Below are 17,418 nucleotides of genomic sequence, written 5' to 3'. Positions count from 1 at the left end.
TGTAAACCGAACAAATCCTCACGTAAACCACACTTCTCCAAGCGGAGTCGGAGCTTCTACAAGGTATGGTATTTTTAGGATTGCTAACTAACAGCGCATCTTAGAAAGTACATTATTTGTAATTATTTGTGTTATGAGTCGATAGTGACGAGGCATGATAAGTAGCAAGAGAGCAAATACACCAAGATCTCACTCATGTAATTCATCTCTCCCTCCTGAGCGCCACACACACACACACACACACTGATAGGTTACATCTCAAAACATAAATGCAACAGATGGACAAATCTACATTAATTAGCATATAGATTTGCTTTTGGGCGAGTTTAGCATTTGTTGCATAAATCAATGTTTTTTTCTTCCCCACAGTACATCACAGCGGCGCAGGCTTGCACATGCATTGCACACACATGCACTAAGACAAATTCTCTCTCTCTCTTTCTCTCTCTCTCTCTCTATTTTGCACATAACATTGCACAAAGACAAACATTCTACCTACCTACCTCATCTGGATACAACTGGAAACTGAACAGTATTGTTTAAGTTGGATTATTAGTAATACTTGAATTGTTTATTCATATTTTCTTTTTTGTATCTTTATACTTTTTTCTCTTTATTCTCAGATGGGCTATAGCAGAGGGTACACTCCTTTTTCCTTCAGTTCTGGCTTAGTTCTGGAGCCAGTAACCCAAAGGTTTTAAGCTTTGATCTAATAAATGTAGTTTGAATAAAAAGCTTTTGTGAGGAATAACAAAATGAGCAATTGCTTGCTCATTTTAAGAGGATTTTCATGTTACGTTACACACTATTGAAAGAATTGTTTAAAAAACACAAAAGTATACTTTATCTGATTACTCGAATAATCAATGAAAAAAGTACTTGATTCCAAAAATATTTGATAGTTGCAGTTCCTAGTTTCCTGTCAGCGAGGTTTCCTGACTGTTAAATATGAAGGCTAAAAAGCCACACAATATAGCCTGCCTGAAAACTGTGGAGGACCGCATCTTGCTAATAAAGTGAAAACTGTCCCACCCTCATACAACACTGTGAAAGACAAAACTGATCAAATGAAGTGAAGTAATTGTCATTGTGATACACTGCAGCACAGCACACGATGACACAACAAAATGTGTCCTCTGCAGCCATGACAGATGCCCGGGGAGCAGTGTGTGGGGTCGGTACTTTGCTCAGTGGTACCTTGGCATATTGGGATTTGAACCGGCAACCCACTGATAACGGGGCCGCTTCCTTCACTGCTAGGCTGTGGACTCATATCTCTCATTGTCACGTCTACGGACTTACGGGGGAAGGAGGCGCAGAGGTCTGACATGCTGGGAACAGGGTATTTATTTATAAACAATAAATAAACATAATCACGGCTCGGTGGCCGAAAACAGTTTAACTGAAATAAAGAACAGAAACAAACAGGCGTGTGGCGATTGCCAGAACTCAAATACATAAACACATTCACTAACGGAGGTCAAGTTCATGAGCGAGTTCACGAAAATGCCGGAGATTTCGAAGGGGCGGAAGTCTCTGGCATTTATGCGCTGTCAGGATTGGCCACCAGTGTTGAGCCCAGCTGCAGTCAATCCTGACACTCATCCAACAATCTGCCTTATGAAAAGCTGGTCACTTGTACTGACAGGGCCACAGCAAAAAAAAAAGGGGGGTTTAACAGCCTGAAGGATGTATGATTTTCCATTGCATGCTACATCTGCAAGCATTGGCAAGTGAAAAAAACTTTTAGAAGACCCTAGTAACAACCTGGCAACAATTAAAATTGTAAACTTTATTAAAGCCCGCCCCTCTAACAAGAGATTTTTTTGCTCATCTGTTTGAGGATCAAGCGCACCAAACCCTGCTGCTACACACAAAGGTGTGGTGGTTGTCCCGTAGACAAGTGCTAGAATGTTTTATGGAACTGCAAGAAAACATTCAAGATTCTAAATCAGCTACTGTGTGAACATCTGACTGAAGCATTTTGGATCAAACAGCATATCTGGAGGACATGTTCACACTCTACTACTATGAGATGAGCAAGCAGCGAATGCAGGGACCTGAATCAAACAGCATGCAATGCAAAGATTGTAAATGTTAAGATTGTACAATGTAAATATCCTGGACAGTTTTTTGCACAAACTGGATAAGTTAAAAATGTCAAATGAGGAATTACAGCACTTTGCAGGGCTGCTGAAGCAGTCTGCTGCCACTGTGCATATGTCTTTAAACACAGATTATTCTGCACCTGAATCGGCTCTGTGAAGAGATTAAGAGCTGCTTTGCTGGCTTCAGTGAGTAAAGGAATCAGGGTGCTGGATCCTTACAATTCCACCCTCAAGGATGTGTTATACCTTGGTGGTGAAGATTAGCTTTGTGATTTTCAAGCTGATTTATGTGTCAAAAAATATTTAAACGAGAATGGATACTAAAAAGGTTTGGATTGTTGAAGGACAAGAAGTTTTTTCCCAGACTGGCCAAGCAGCACTACAAACTTGTCTGAGGCAGCATTCAGTGCCCTTGTGACGATAAAATCAAAAGCCAAAAACAGACTTGATATCCACTGGGACATTAGACTGGCTGACCCAGAGATCACACCTGACATCAAATCTTTGGTCAAATGTATGCAAGCCCAAGGCGTTCATTAGTTTATGAATGAGTAAACTGGCACAGGGTACAAAGAAACACAAGGAATAACTTGTTATTCTTCTAATTAATAACAGGTACCTGTGTTGACATGATGCGCATGTGAATTCAAGTTAAACTTTCTGAACTTTACGTAATGATAAATCTTTACATGTTTATTCCTAATGTAAAGAATGTTCTTCTGTTAAGGAAAAGTTTGATGTTTTGCTCTCACAGATAGTTATTTCTGTTTATATTTTATACAGCTGGTGACACACAGATAAAAAGAACCCTGTATAGATCAGCTATTTTAACAATGAGTCGATATCTTTCTGTTGTAATTAAGTAGACCTATTCAGTTTAGTTGTCAAATTTAACTGTGTGTTTGTGAGATAATTTAAAAAGGAAATAAATTAACTATATAAAACAAGGAAGAAACACAATAGTTTTTGCAAATAAAAGTTTGTAATTAATAACTTTTGGGGTTGGGGAGTGTTTAATGAGGGGCATTGGGGGACCGAAGGGGGCATCAAGGGGGCATCTACTAGGTGCATGAGTAAACTCCAGCTAGTCCTGTCGTCAGGACAATGACAGACACCATGAAACTCGAGCCAGATCACTCTCCATAACAATGACAGACCACATCACCTCAATCTTACATTCACTGCACCCATCTAATTTAGGAAACACTATGGAATATTACTACTGACCTATAAAGCTCCCTGCTGGTATCCAAAGTACAGACGGTCATAGCTGGGAGCAGACAAACCTCTGCAGTTGTGGAACATCTTGCCAGTCAGTGTTTGGGTTCCAGACACAGTCTTGGTGTTTAAATCTAAACTGAAAATGCATATGTTGTCTCTGGCCTTCTGTAAATGTTGTTAATGATACTGAAGTTAAAATCGCAGACACAGGATCAATTATCAAGTGTACTTTAAAACAAATTCACTTTGTTAAGCATAGACAGTGTTCAATTGCTGGTGAGAATTGCGGGTGTCTTCCTCTTGTAAGTCGCTTTGGATAAAAGTGTCTGCTAAGTAAAGTAAAGTAAAGTTCAATTCACAGTTAGGCTATTCTAACTAGGGTACCAGGCCACTATTACATTAGTGTACAACCATAACTGCATATTTCTGTATCAGTTGTACAATGCTACCGTCTGCCACTACTTCTATTTGTTCCCTCTGAGGCCCTGAATGAAGAACCCAGACTACCTCATGCATCATCAGCATGGACAATCATAATAACACTGCTGTGATTCCCATTGAATATTCTTGCTACTCTGGAATGTGGTCTTTCTCTGAATTACTCCTTCTGTAGGTTTCTTACTTTTTTCTCGATTTGAGTCTTCTTTTCAGTACTCTTTTCACCTCTGATGATGGGTGTCATCTGTAGTGGCTGTAAAGTCCATTGAGACATACTGCTTGTGATTTTGCTTGGGCTATACAAAATGTAATTGTTTTGGATAAGGTGGTGAGAAATCTAATTACAGATGCTATGTTCTAGTATTTTAGAGAGAAAAGGTAGAGACTGATCTATAATTGGAAATATCTGAGGGACTGGAATTGGATTTCTTAAGAACTGTAATGATTCTAGCTTTTTTGAAGGCTGTTGAGACAAGGCCAGATGTTATGGACTTATTAATGATGGGAAAATAGAGAAATAGACAGAAGCATTGTGGATTCTATTAACAGGTGGTTTGGTTGGATTAGTGAGTTGTGATGAGTTGTAGAATTTCATGTGATGTCAGGAAGTGTTCTAATAAGAAGGAATGAGAATCTGGGGTATTTATGATTGGTAGATTAGTGATAATTAACTGGTTGATGTGTTCATTTTTTTCTTCAAAAAAGCTGACAAAGTCCTCTGCAATTATAAGGGTTGAGATGGAGGAGTTGCTGGTTTTGAGTTTAATTTTTTCCTCTTACTGTGTGATCCAATATAAATGTATAATGAAAACAATTTATTATAGTTTGCAGAACATTACCTTATGTCTGGAGAAGGTACTAAGGCTGAAGCTGTTGGGCTGGAACGAATGAAGATAGCCTTTACACTGCTGGAACAAAAAAAAGAAGACAGTGTTCTTTGTTACCAAGTAAAAGAATCTTATAAAATGGCATTTTAAATATGTAAATATGTAGTTAACCAGGTTTTATAATCTGATAAGAAGAATTGATAAAGGCATTGAAATGTTTTTCTAATTGCAAATGTGTGTATACTGTATACACGTGTTTCACTTCTATTAGAAATACTAAGTATAAGTATACATACTAAGAAATTTGATTCTGGTCAATGGTGTCACTCAAATACAACATTATAAATCAACAACAATATAAAATATAGTTCAGCAGTTTAGGAGAGTGACTGCGAGAGGTACCTCAAGTAAGATCGGAGACTGGAGGAGGATCGGGAAGGGTGGGAGGAAGGACAGGAAAAACAGGCAAGAAGCATTGATTCTGTGAGAAAATGGTCATGAAAAAAAAAACAAAAACACATTGAATGAAAAGGTGTGTCCACACTTTTGGCCTGTACTGTATTTTACATGTGCTGCATTAAACAGGTTTTAAAATAATCTTTTAAAAGTAGCTTAAATTATATGATTCAATATGATTAAACGATATATTGATCATCTAAAGCATACATAACATTTACAGTTGTGGCACACCCAGTTTGAAGACAGAGCAAGACAAAGAACAAAATACCACTTCCCTCTTCTACCATGTATTGATCAATACTAAATTCGGCTGATAATGATACTTAGTGCTGATCAAGGTGGCTTTTTTATGAGAGTAATACTGACTAGTTATCACCATTATTTGTAATTTAATTCCGGATGTTTTAGACAGGCTGTACGAGGGATGAATGCAGGCAAACTGACTAATCGATTACTCCGTTGTGGCATTTGCATTGATATCTATATTTATTAATCTATTCCAGACCGCACTCAAAGGTGACAAACAAGGGTTAATTTTTTATAGCACTTCATCCTAAAGTGTCCTCTGCGTCTCAGCCTCCTTCGGTATTTTATCTTAGGTTGTTAGGACACGAACAGCTGAACAGCACCTCAAGCAAGACACCAGAAACGGCAACTTCGAATCTGACTGCTAATCTGCTGTCAATCGCTATGCAGGTACCTGATGTGTTGTGTGACCGGCTGGGCAGGTTATTCAAATGCAAACAAAAGTGAAACCTCTTTTGCCAGGACGTTAATAAAATTTGATGGAAATGGAGAGGGTGAAGAAAAAAAATGTAGACTCATTTCAACTACACCTGTAATACAAAGGCAGCGTTTAGAGTATGAAAAGTAAATCTGTTTATGCATGTTAGAACTGTAGTGTCAAACTGGCATCAGGAGCAGGCTTGCTGGATTGTCTTTTTCATAAATAAACCTGTTCCATCTTACTTACAAAAAAATTTATTAAAGTTAGCGTTTTTTGTATTTAAACGATGTTTCTGAACATTTTGCCTCTACAGTTTTGCTGTGAATAATTTTAGTGTATATTTTCAAATGGCAATAAATTCAAAACAATATTATTCATGCCTGCTCAAATTCAACTCCAAATAAATTCAAGGTCCGAAATTCAACTCCAAAATCAGCGATCACTTTGACTCATGTAGAATGTACCAGGTTACTGGTGAAGCGACAATATGATTCTGATTCTGGTCAAAGAATCAAGAGCCTGGATGCCAGCATATCCGTTATGTTATTTATTAACTAATTTGTGTGGATGAGTGAATGTGTGTGTGTGTGTGTGTGTGGTCTGCAGTAAACAGAGAAAAATATACATAAGCACACATGCAACTGATATGAAACACAACACTGATTAATAACACTGCTGACAGTAACCTAAAATACATTAGACAATACAGTCATTCATAAGTAGCTAACCAGCACTAGAAAATACTACCTAGAATATAAATATTGGCAGCTAAAACACAGGAAAGATTATTGAACCTGGTTACCTTAGTTTAAATAATAGGCGGAAATTAGCATAAGACTTAAATGATTCACAAACATCACAAACTCTCTCTCAGCATATGAAACAGTATGAGAGGATAAACAACTCAAAAACACGAGCGTGAACAACTCTCCTCAGCACTTTTTTTTTTTTTTCATAAACACACACATTTACATGTGAAGAAATATACGTGGCTCATCAGGTGTCATACTCTAACTGGACCGGATAGAAACCGCTAAATAAATCCGGTTATGCCCATAGTCTTTCTGACACAGCCCCCCAGTTGTCTGTTAGGAGAATTGTACCTCATCCGGAAAGACTATCCAAACCTTGATCTTTCTCACTGAGCTGGGGAAGTTGAATCGTCGAGTGACTGGGCGCATGAAGATCGTACCATGTGCATTAATGGTAGCAGTACGCACTCGGCTGTCTGGACCGGGAAAGGACTCAGTCACAGTCCCTATAGGCCATAGTGCTTGTGGAAGTCTAGGGTCAACAATGAGAATTACTTTACCTGTGGTAGCCTCTTCACCATCGGTTCTCCATCTCTGCCGACCTTGTAAGCCAGGATGGAAGCATCCTGGCTTACAAGCACATTGTCCGGTTAGAGTATGACACCTGATGAGCCACGTATATTTCTTCACATGTAAATGTGTGCGTTTATGAAGAAAAAAATATGTGCTGAGGAGAGTTGTTCACACTCGTGTGTTTGAGTTGCTTATCCTCTCATACTGTTTTATATGCTGAGAGAGAGTAGCATCCAATAAACGATGAAGCAATCTTCCAGGATCTCCAACGGCGTCTTCCCAACAGGTCCTCACTGTCATACAAGGCTTGCGGCTGTGATGAGTCTCTGTGTCCCATGAGTAGCATGTTGGGTGTTATGGGATCCAAGTCTGCTACATCGCTAGAGGCTTTGAATTAAGGATGCCCTATAGGATGACTTTATAGGATGACTCCTATAAATTGGCAAGATGGCCACTGCCAGCCACTCAGTCATTGATTGACACACGTCAACGAGACTCGGCTCCACTCCTTCACCTAAAAGTAAGACCATTCCTGACCTTCTCATAATCTCTCTGCTGAACTCCTTCCTCTCGTCCTGTCCCGTACTAAATTGTACTGTAACGTGAACAACAACATCCCTGTGGTGTTGCATAGTAAGTCGGAGGGAACTTACCTGCCTCCTTGCGTCCCACCGCACCGGTTTACATGAGGTAGCTGCCAGGTGTCGTGAGCATGAAGTGGCGAATGCGGCGCAGGGTCTTCTCCCCCCGTGGCTCCTGAACCCATCCCGCGTTCATGGAGGAGTTAAAAAACACATTCTGCCATCCGGCCGGCGAGGAAGACGTCGCGTCGCAGTTGTATCATCTGCGCCAGGGTTCCTCATCTGTCAGTTGATTCACCGCACGATTCCGGACCCTGGCTGCAAAAACTCAGCTGGACGTCCATGCCATCCAGATGATCTACTATGAAGGACTGGCCCCACGAATCTGCGGAGAGATGGTCAGCGGGGACATTACAGCAATTTATGAAGCACTTATAAAACTGGTGCTTCAGATCGAAAACTGCGGCTCCCACTCTAACCGTGCATTGGACCCTTCGACCCCTATTTTCACCCCCACGAACCACCTCCTCCAGACAATCTGGGGGAACCCATGCAGCTTGGACGGGCAGCCCTCACCAATGAGGAGAAACAGCGGCGTTTTCGGGTGGACTTGTGTGTAAACTGCGCTTCCCCATCACACAACCGCTTAACCTGCCCTATTAGTCCGGGAAACGGGGCGTCCATCGGACCAGCACGATCAACTGGGCCACTTCTTCCTGATTTTCCGACGTCGACCTCACGACTCACTCTCCCAGCCATCCTGGAATGGAATCAGCACATTGTCTCCACCACTGCCTTTGTGGATTCTGGGGCGGCTGGAAACTTCATAGACCACTCATTTGTCAGGGCACATCACATCCCCATGGAACCCCTCACATTTACACTCACTATCACCTCTGTGGATGGTCGACCCATTTCCTCGGGAGCCATCACTCACCGCACGGTTGCTCTCCAGCTCCGGATCGACTCCCACGTCGAAAAAATCCAGTTTTGGGTTCCCCTGGCTGTCTCTCCACAAACCTCATCTCTCCTGGTCATCAGGTGTGGTGTTGGAGTGGGGAGTGCATTGCCATCGCCGCTGCCTTCTGCCACAGCCCTCTCAGTCTTCCACCTCAAATCCGGAATCAACTATTCCTGTTTTAGTTAACGTTACTACAACCTAGCCGCCATCTTCAGCCCCTGCAAAGCTGCCCAGCTGCCACCCCATCGGTCAGGCGACATGGCCATTGACCTGCTACTGGGAACCACTCCACCTAGAGGACATCTCTACTCAACAACAACATTTATTTCTTATATAGCCCAAAATCACATACAGTATGTCTCAATGGGCTTTGACAGGCCCTACAGTTGACACCCCCCACACTTGACCCTTATGCACACAAGGAAAAACTCCACACAAATAAACTCTAGAAGAGAGAAAAAAAGAAAGGAAGAAACCTTGGGAAGGAGTGATACAGAGAGGGACCCCCTTCCAGGGTAGAGTGAGCCTGCAAATGGTGTCAGTGCAGGGTTGGGGATGATATAATAATAAGTCCTACAGTTGTAGGGTTGGAGATAATGATGTTACTGGTCCATTTGAAGATCCCTATAGCTGTAGTTGTAACGGTGGTGGTGCCTGTGGTGACCCTCTGGCTTGTTTCAGGAGATACTCTCTCTAAAGCAGAGCAATTGGCCATGGAGCAGTTTGTGTCCGAGGCTCTTCAGAACGGCACCATCCACCCATCGACCTCACCGGCCGTGGCAGGTTTCCAAGAAGGATGGTGGTCTGAGACCCTGTGTGGACTATCGTGGTCTCAACAAAATTACCATAAAAAATTTAACACCATTGCCCCTTACTAACACCGCCCTCGACGCCCTCTCGAGAGCAAAGTATTTCACAAAGCTGGACCTACGCTCGGCCTACAACCTCATCCGCATCCGAGAGGGCGACGAGTGGAAGACAGCATTCATCACCCCCACTGGTCACTTCAATTCATTAGTTATCCCCTTTGGACTGTGCAATGCACCCGCCGCCTTTCAGCATTTCATTAACAACGCTCTCCAGGACATGCTGGGATGGTGGGTGTATGCTTACCTGGATGTGAGAGCAGTCCTGAAGAGATTGCTCACCCACCGACTGTACTGTAAGTTGGAAAAATGCAACTTCCACCAGCGATCCACCACGTACCTGGGTTTTACCTTCTTGCCCAAGGTTGTGGTGATGGAGCCCAATAAGCTGGAAGCAGTGGCATCATGGCCCTACCCATGGTTTCTTGTATTTGCGAATTTGTATCGTCACTTCATCCTTGGCTACAGTACAGTCACAGCCCCACTTACTGCTCTCACCAAGCCTTCTACACACCCGACGTCCGACCCTGGCCCGGCCAACATCCCACCAGGGTGCCTGTACTTCCCCAACACCTGCCGGTCCGATGTGATGCATTGGGCCATCCAGGATGTCAAAGGACCCTCTCCTTCATTCGCCGGGCGTTCTGGTGGCCTTGGTTACGGCAGGATGTACAGGCCTACGTGTACGCCTGTGACGTCTGTGCCCGGGCCAAGACTTCAAATACTCCTGCAGTTGGTCCCCTGTGTCCTCTTCCCATTCCTCATCGTCCCTGGACCCACCTCGCCTTCATCACCGGTCTCCTTGAAGCCAACGAAATGACCACCATCCTGACCCCAGTGGATCGCTTCTCCAAGGTGGTCCACTTGCTCGCCCTGCCTGGCTTACTGTCCTCTGCCACAATTGCTGACCTTGTCCTTCAACACTTGTGACCTTGTGCCTCCATGGGTTCCCCCAGGACATTGTCTCCGATCGGGGACCCCAGTTTGTCTCAGCTGTGTGGAAGGCCTTCTGCCACCTCATTGGTTCCACCTACAGTCTCTCCTCTGGCTACCACCCTCAGACCAACGGCCAGGTGGAGAGAACCTGCGGTGATACCTGCGGTGCTTTGCATCAGACCATCAACGTACCTGGCCCGGTTTTCTCCTTTGGGCAGAGCTGGCCGATAACCTGCAGGACATAGCCCTTTTGAAGTTTTTACAGCTTTCAACCCGCCATCTTCGCCCACCAGGGGCCCGTAGGTGGGGTCCCTTCGGCCCGTCAGATGGAGAACAGCGCAGTCGGCCCTCCTCACCGCCACCCGCAGGACATTAGGCCAGCATGATGGCCGGCACCCACGCCGACTGCGCTTCTGAGTTGGACAGTTTTCCTGTCCACCCAGGATCTTCGTCTCAGAACCGAGTCACACAAACTGGCCCCTGGAAGCTGCTGGAATGAATATTAGTTCCGTTTTGGTGGGATTGAGTTTGAGGAAAGGACCTCCCCAAGTGATCTCATGTAGACGGAGAAACGGAGAGGACCTAGTACTGAGCCTTGAGGCACACCAGTGGAGAGTCTATGGGAGACAGAGGTGTATCTTTTCCAAGTCACTTGGTAAGATCATTCATCAAAGTAGGAAGCAAACCACTGCCAGGCTGAGCCCCGAATTCCAAGCCTCTTCAGGATAGACAAGAGAGTCAATGCTGCAGAGAGGTCGAGGAGAATGAGTACAGATGACAGTTTTGCCAATTTGGCCACATGTAGCTTCTCAGAAACCGCCAGAAGGGCAGTCTAAGTAAAATGAGCTGTTCTGAAGCCAGACTGGTTAGGATCCAGGAGGTTGTTCTGTGACAGGTGAAGTGATAGCTGATTGTAGCGCTCAAGGATTTTAGAAAGAAATGAGAGGAGAGAAACTGGTCGGTAATTGTTGACGTCTGTAGGATCAGCATTGGGTTTCTTTAGGATTGGAAGAACCCTGGCTGTTTTAAAGGCCAGATGTGATTGAGTAGAGATAAAAATATGAGGGTTGTGGGTAGAGGCTTCCAGTTTTGCCTGGTAAAAAGCAGTTTTAGCAGTAGTAAGGTTAGTGGAAAGTTTCTCTCCGCTTCTCAAAGTACTCTTTGATTACTGCGCAAAGTATCGGAGAGCCAGAGCACAGGGGGAGAAGTCCTTTTGGGTTTAGAAGATAGAGGACAGAGGTGATGCATAGAAAGGGAAAGTGAGTTGAGGAAAGAGTTAGTTGCTGTCTCTAGTGGCAAGGAGAAGAATGAGTCAGAGGTTGGGAGATGTGAAAGAATGCAGGAAGATACAGATGAAGGTGAGACAGTGTGAAGGTTGTGTCGAATGAAGGATAGATGGGGGATAGTCGTGGATCCTGTAGGCAGAGTGAGTGTGAAGTTGAGTGGAAGAAAGGTCGGAAGTTGGAGAAGGACGACCAGGTCCAGGACATTCCCTTCTTTGTGTGTGGGAGAGATGTTGCTGTTGGTCAAGGGAAAAGAGTGGAGAAGGGGAAGAAGGCCAGATGATTGGAATTTGGCTAGTGGAAGGTTGAAGTCACTGAGGAGAGTTAGGGGGTGTCTAAGTAGAAAATGCTGAGCAGAGTGACCCTGGAGGGCGATATATGACAATGAGAAGGATGATCACATGAGAATAAACTGAGACTGCATGGAATTCAAACAAAGAGAGAGGAGAAGCAGTGGTGTGAAGTACCAATTTCACGATATTAAAAGTCCAGTACCCACTCCTCTCCCAGTTTTCCTAGTAGTGTGGGAGAACGTGTAGCCAGAAGAGAGGGCATCAGGTGTCATACATGTCATGTGTAAATCCAGGTTAACATTACTGATCTTAATAATAAGTAATTTCTGAGATGAGTGTAATATTCACTTTTTGTCTTCTTTTAACCTGTATAAAAGAGAAGAGAAAGTATTTTAGTATTTTACTGATTAGTAGTTTCCCCACATGACACCATGTCTGGTGTAGAAGTTACTGATGTTGTTTGCTGCGTCTCTCACCTGATCTTCACTTCACAACCATCACAACACCAACAACCACAGCGATGAGAACAAGAGCACCTGTAGCGTGACAGACCACTGGAGAGGAGGGGTCTGTCTGCAGCAGAGACACCTGAGGAGGGACTAGAGACAGGAAGAGAGGAGGGGAACAGGGAGAGATCAGCAGATCTTCCAACAAAAACTAATTTTATATTCAACACTTCACTACATCTACCTGACAGTTTACACTCCAAATACAACTGCAGCACAGTTACACATTATTATTAGTCATCATTTGTCAATTTCAGATATACAGATGATTTCTCTTCTCTGTAGTTTATTTTTCTCTCTCTCTCTCTCTATTGTCTGGAAGTGAAAGTCTTGTCTGTTTGAATAATAACTTAATTAATAAATAATTATAAATGATAAATGGTTGGTGACATTGTTGATGATAGACCTCTAGAAGTTGACCAGCAGCTCATGTGTGGTGTTGCGCTTTCTTCAGGTTCCTCAGGAAGCAAAAACTGAAGAACCTTTGTTGTCACTGCTGTGATAATGAAGGTCCATAACAGGTCTTGGCTGACATGGAATACATGGACAAAGGACTAAATACAAGGGGGCAGTATAAATAAACAAAACAGGAGCAATTTAGGAAAAGATGTGGTCATCATTGAAATTCCGGACCAGAGTGACCCCCACAGTCGGAACGTGACAATAATATATAAATATATTTACCAGCAACATGAAATTGCAATACTATTTATAATTCATATAATAATAACATTGCCTAAATAAAGTAGTTCAGTAGTTCTACACTACTGTTTGTTATTCCTGTAGAAAATCACTACAAATTCCTTAAGGGAACACAAGGTACACAAAATACATCACTTCCGGAATCCTTGCTCTGACGTTGTCAGGATTGACGGCACCTGGTCCTATCACCTGTACCCAATCCGGACAGCCTATAAAGGACTGGAGCTCCGCTCCTTCTGGAGCTACGACATTTTCGTGAACTTGACTTTGCAACCGTGTATGTGTTAGTCTTTGGAGTTCTGGCAATCGGCACATGACTGCAGGTTTGTTTGAGTTGTCCCGTAAGTTAAACTGTTTTTGACCACCGAGCCGTGTTTATTTGTATTTATTGTTTATTTATAATAAAACCCCTTTCCCAGCATGTCCCGCCTCTGTACTTCCCTCTCCCCTCAACTCGCGGTCGTGACAGACGTAAACTTGTCGATGACATCAGGGGCGAATCAAACAAAACAGCATTTTGCAGCCCAAACAAGGCGGGGCTTCAACTCTTGAGGAAAATAGACACACACAATACGGCACTGCACTGGAACATTACACACGTAAAAATTTACTACTTGCACGTCACACTCCAGTGCAAGTTCTACAGAGCAGAAATGTGAAGGACCCATCACGTAAAATGCAGCAAAATTCTGACCCATTGTTTTGTTCCCTGCATTTCAAATAAATTCTAAAGGAGGAGATAATAAAAAGAGGGAAGAATGGGTCATCCAAACCTGTCTCAAGATGTCTGAAGTTCATATGAGTACGAAAGCTGATAACTGTAGATGTTGTAGATCATGTCTACAGAGATGAAAAGGAGCGAAAAAGTGTTCATGGTCCACAACACCTTCTTAAAGCAAACTGGACTGAAACCAGACAGTTTCCAGTTCTGTTCATTTTAAATGGATATAAGTCCCTGCTGAGCAATGCTGTTCTTCAGATGAGAATGATTCAAATAAACATTATCCTCTGCCATTCCTTCTTGCAGATCCTCTAGCGTTATTTTTTCCTAAATTCTGTTTATTCCATTTTTATTCTTCGGAATTCTGTGTTTGCGTTAAAAACATTTTTTTTTCAGCTAAAAATGATGTGATTATGGAGTGGATGGGAGAAAAGAACAAATGCAATTTGACAAAATCCATTTAATTACTTTTCAAGAAGGTTATTGGACATTTGCTTTTGTAAATGTCACAACTGAGGAGGGGCGTGAATGATGTACACCAATGGTCTTGAAAAAAGGAACAGAGTTTTTTGAGGACACAGAAAAAATGGAAAAATGAACCATCACACTTAGCGCTGATCAATGTCCTTCTGTGGTCAAATGAGTGTCAGTTTGACTCCACAAGTCTGGTGCCCTGTCTGGTGAGGTGATCAGTCCTGCTTGCTGGCACACACAAAGCCCAGCATTCTCCTGCGGTTTAGTCATGCTCCTGTATGACACAGGGCAGACAAAGCTGAGAATAGCACACTGTGGGTGCTGCAGCCTGCCACTGAAGGAGCTGCTCAGGGCTGTCAGGGTCTTTTTGATCAATGTTTGGTGCCCCAGCGACCCTCTTGGCCATCGCTGACTGTGCGTTGGTGTTAATAAAAAGTCCTGCCTCAACCGCAAAACACGTGTACAGGGCTGCAGTGGCCAATTATACGCAATTCTGTTCACGTTTTCAACATGGCGGAAATCACAGAGCCCTATATCTGTGTGAAATGTAGGAAGGAAAAAAACAACATAATTCACTGTTAAAGGGAGGGAAAGTGAAGTGATTGTCATTGTGAAACACAACACATGGTGCACAAAGCGAAACATGTGGGGACAGTGCTTTTGCTCGGGACCGAGTGTACAAGGACACAACAATGTCACAGCGACAAACGGTTTTGGAAGAGCTTAACATAGTTGGTCCCATAGTTGGAAGTGAATTTCCTTTACCAGGGAATATATTCTGTTGTTGTAAGATTTTGTTGTAATTCAGAAACTGTTGCTGCTTATTGACTTTGAACTTTTACAAGCCAGAAGAATTGCACTGTCCTGGAGGTTTTAATGGACTTTCTACTCGACTGTGGACAAATTAATTGATGGTTGCCTAACTCTGGAGTGACATTTATTGTTAGAAAATATGCATATCCTATGTATATATCCTATGTATTTTTTATCTCTCTGAAAAGTTCTGTAAGGTTTACAATTTTTATAAACAATAAGATTCAAAAGCAGTTTATTGTCAATACAACAGTATACACAATATACAGCATCTTGAAATCCCTTTTTCACACACCCCCCATTGTGAAATAAAAAAAAAATATATATATATATATATATATACACACACACACGTACATATATAAATAATATATTATACATACATACATATATATACATATATACATAGATATGAACTTAAACTAAACTTAAGTACATATAAAGAATATGGAGAGATGAGAGGATGGTATGATGGTAACAAAAGGATTGACAATCTTGTTACTTTTCAGGCTACACACTTCACAATTATTTAATGCCTTCTGACTCCTATGAAGAAAAACACAACACAGTTAGAAACAACCTGAAACAAAAAGTTTCTATTAATTTAATCTGTGTTCAACTCCAGCTGATTTAACTGCCAGTTTTGTGTGTATCAGGGTGTCCCGCCCTGTTCCTCCTGATCAACCATCCTACAGACTTTATGTACAGCAATAATCTAATGAATCTATATAGATCTCTGAGGAATATGGTTTGGAAAACAAATATTAATGTCCATCCCTATTTACATGAACCAAACTAAATAAAAAATAAAAAGGTGTGTGGCTGGTCTATGTGTCTGTGTGTCTGTGTATGTTTGTATCACACAGTTGAGATCAATATTCTTGTTCCTTTATTTTAAAGTGAAGTTACTTTAAACAAGTTAACATAAAAATTTCAACAAACAATTAGACTGAGAAAAAAGTTCAGTGATTTCACAATATTGCTATTTGGTTGTCTCCATGGGAATATTATTAAGGTCATTCCAATTTCTCCTGTTATTAGTGCTACAAAAGGTAACATTTTTATCTTTATCATAATTGCAGATTATGATAAATCTGCAATTATGTCCCTATTCCTATTGCCACATGCCACTGTCTCACTGAACACCTCTAATCTATATAACAATCATTATACAGATATCAAGTTACTTACGAGCAGATGAGGATCAATGGAGTTTCTCTTTGTAACAGTTTCTAGAAGAGAAGAAAATGTTCAAATAACAAAAATCTACATGTTTGTTACATTTTCTTTGAACAAGGCGACTGATGTAATGTGAAATTAAATGTGTCATATTGATTTATTCTTAAGAAAATTAGCCACAAAAAATACACGATTAAAGACAAACACATAATTTAAGATGATGTAACACATGAACAGTGTTCGTCTTCAGGCACAAACAAATCGTTATCATGAACTCTAGAAGAGAAGAAAATGCAATCTTGTTGTCCACAATGAGTCAACATAGCTTTATGTGTGAAATTTCACAGAATGTCCATCCATAATTGAAGATTTTGTCATTACAAAAATGATAAAAAGAAAAAATCCAAAAATTTAAGGATCTGTAATGTCTTGAGAAGAGTGTAATTCTCACGGGCTGGCCTTCTGGTGTTCTGAATAGAAGAAAATTTCACGGCCAACACACATCAAGCCCACCAGAGAGCGCCAGACCAGCCGGGGAGACAGCGGACGGAAGCCAAAGTGAGAGCAGGCAGCGCCGAGTATAAAAGCCAGGTGACCCCGAGGAGACGCTAGCCTGCTTTACCTACGCCTGACAAAACCGTTCCTTATGACCACAACCTTTGCCTGTCTTCGACTTTGAGTTTTGCTGCCGCTCTTGATGTGACGATTGTCTGCCTGCTGGAACCTCATGACCACGACCTTCGCCCGTCCCTGACCTTGAGTTTGCCTGCCTTCCCTTTGCTAAGACGACACTTCATGTTACCCCACCTTCCTACTGCCAAATACGTCCTCCCCTCCAGCCCACACTGGACACCGAATTTGCATTGTGACAGAAAAATATTTTAGTTTTTTACAGATTAGTATTTTCCCCACATGACACCATGTCTGGTGTAGAAGTTACTGATGTTGTTTGCTGCGTCTCTCACCTGATCTTCTCTTCACAACCATCACAACACCAA

General features: G+C 42.2%; 1 protein-coding gene and 1 long non-coding RNA gene across 2 annotated transcripts in view; both read right to left on the bottom strand.

The window, feature by feature from the left end:
* LOC114774261 (major histocompatibility complex class I-related gene protein-like) overlaps positions 1-10,729 on the bottom strand; it is a 36,628-nt gene extending 25,899 nt beyond the window's left edge. The window contains exons 1-2 of the mRNA XM_028966202.1: positions 10,723-10,729; positions 10,610-10,681 (exon numbers count right to left, since the gene is read on the bottom strand). Coding sequence (XP_028822035.1) covers positions 10,610-10,681; positions 10,723-10,729 — 79 coding nt within the window. The remainder of the gene's footprint in view (positions 1-10,609; positions 10,682-10,722) is intronic.
* Positions 10,730-15,541: 4,812 nt separating this feature from the next.
* LOC114774218 (uncharacterized) lies at positions 15,542-17,397 on the bottom strand. Its single transcript, XR_003744765.1, has 3 exons — positions 17,386-17,397; positions 16,433-16,473; positions 15,542-15,787 (listed from the first exon to the last, which is right to left on the bottom strand). It is a non-coding gene; the product is annotated as an uncharacterized LOC114774218 (long non-coding RNA).
* Between the last annotated feature and the right edge of the window lie 21 nt (positions 17,398-17,418).

Source organism: Denticeps clupeoides, unplaced genomic scaffold (assembly GCF_900700375.1).
Source record: "Denticeps clupeoides unplaced genomic scaffold, fDenClu1.1, whole genome shotgun sequence".
NCBI lineage: Eukaryota > Metazoa > Chordata > Actinopteri > Clupeiformes > Denticipitidae > Denticeps > Denticeps clupeoides.
This window is presented reverse-complemented; position numbering and strand designations above follow the sequence as displayed.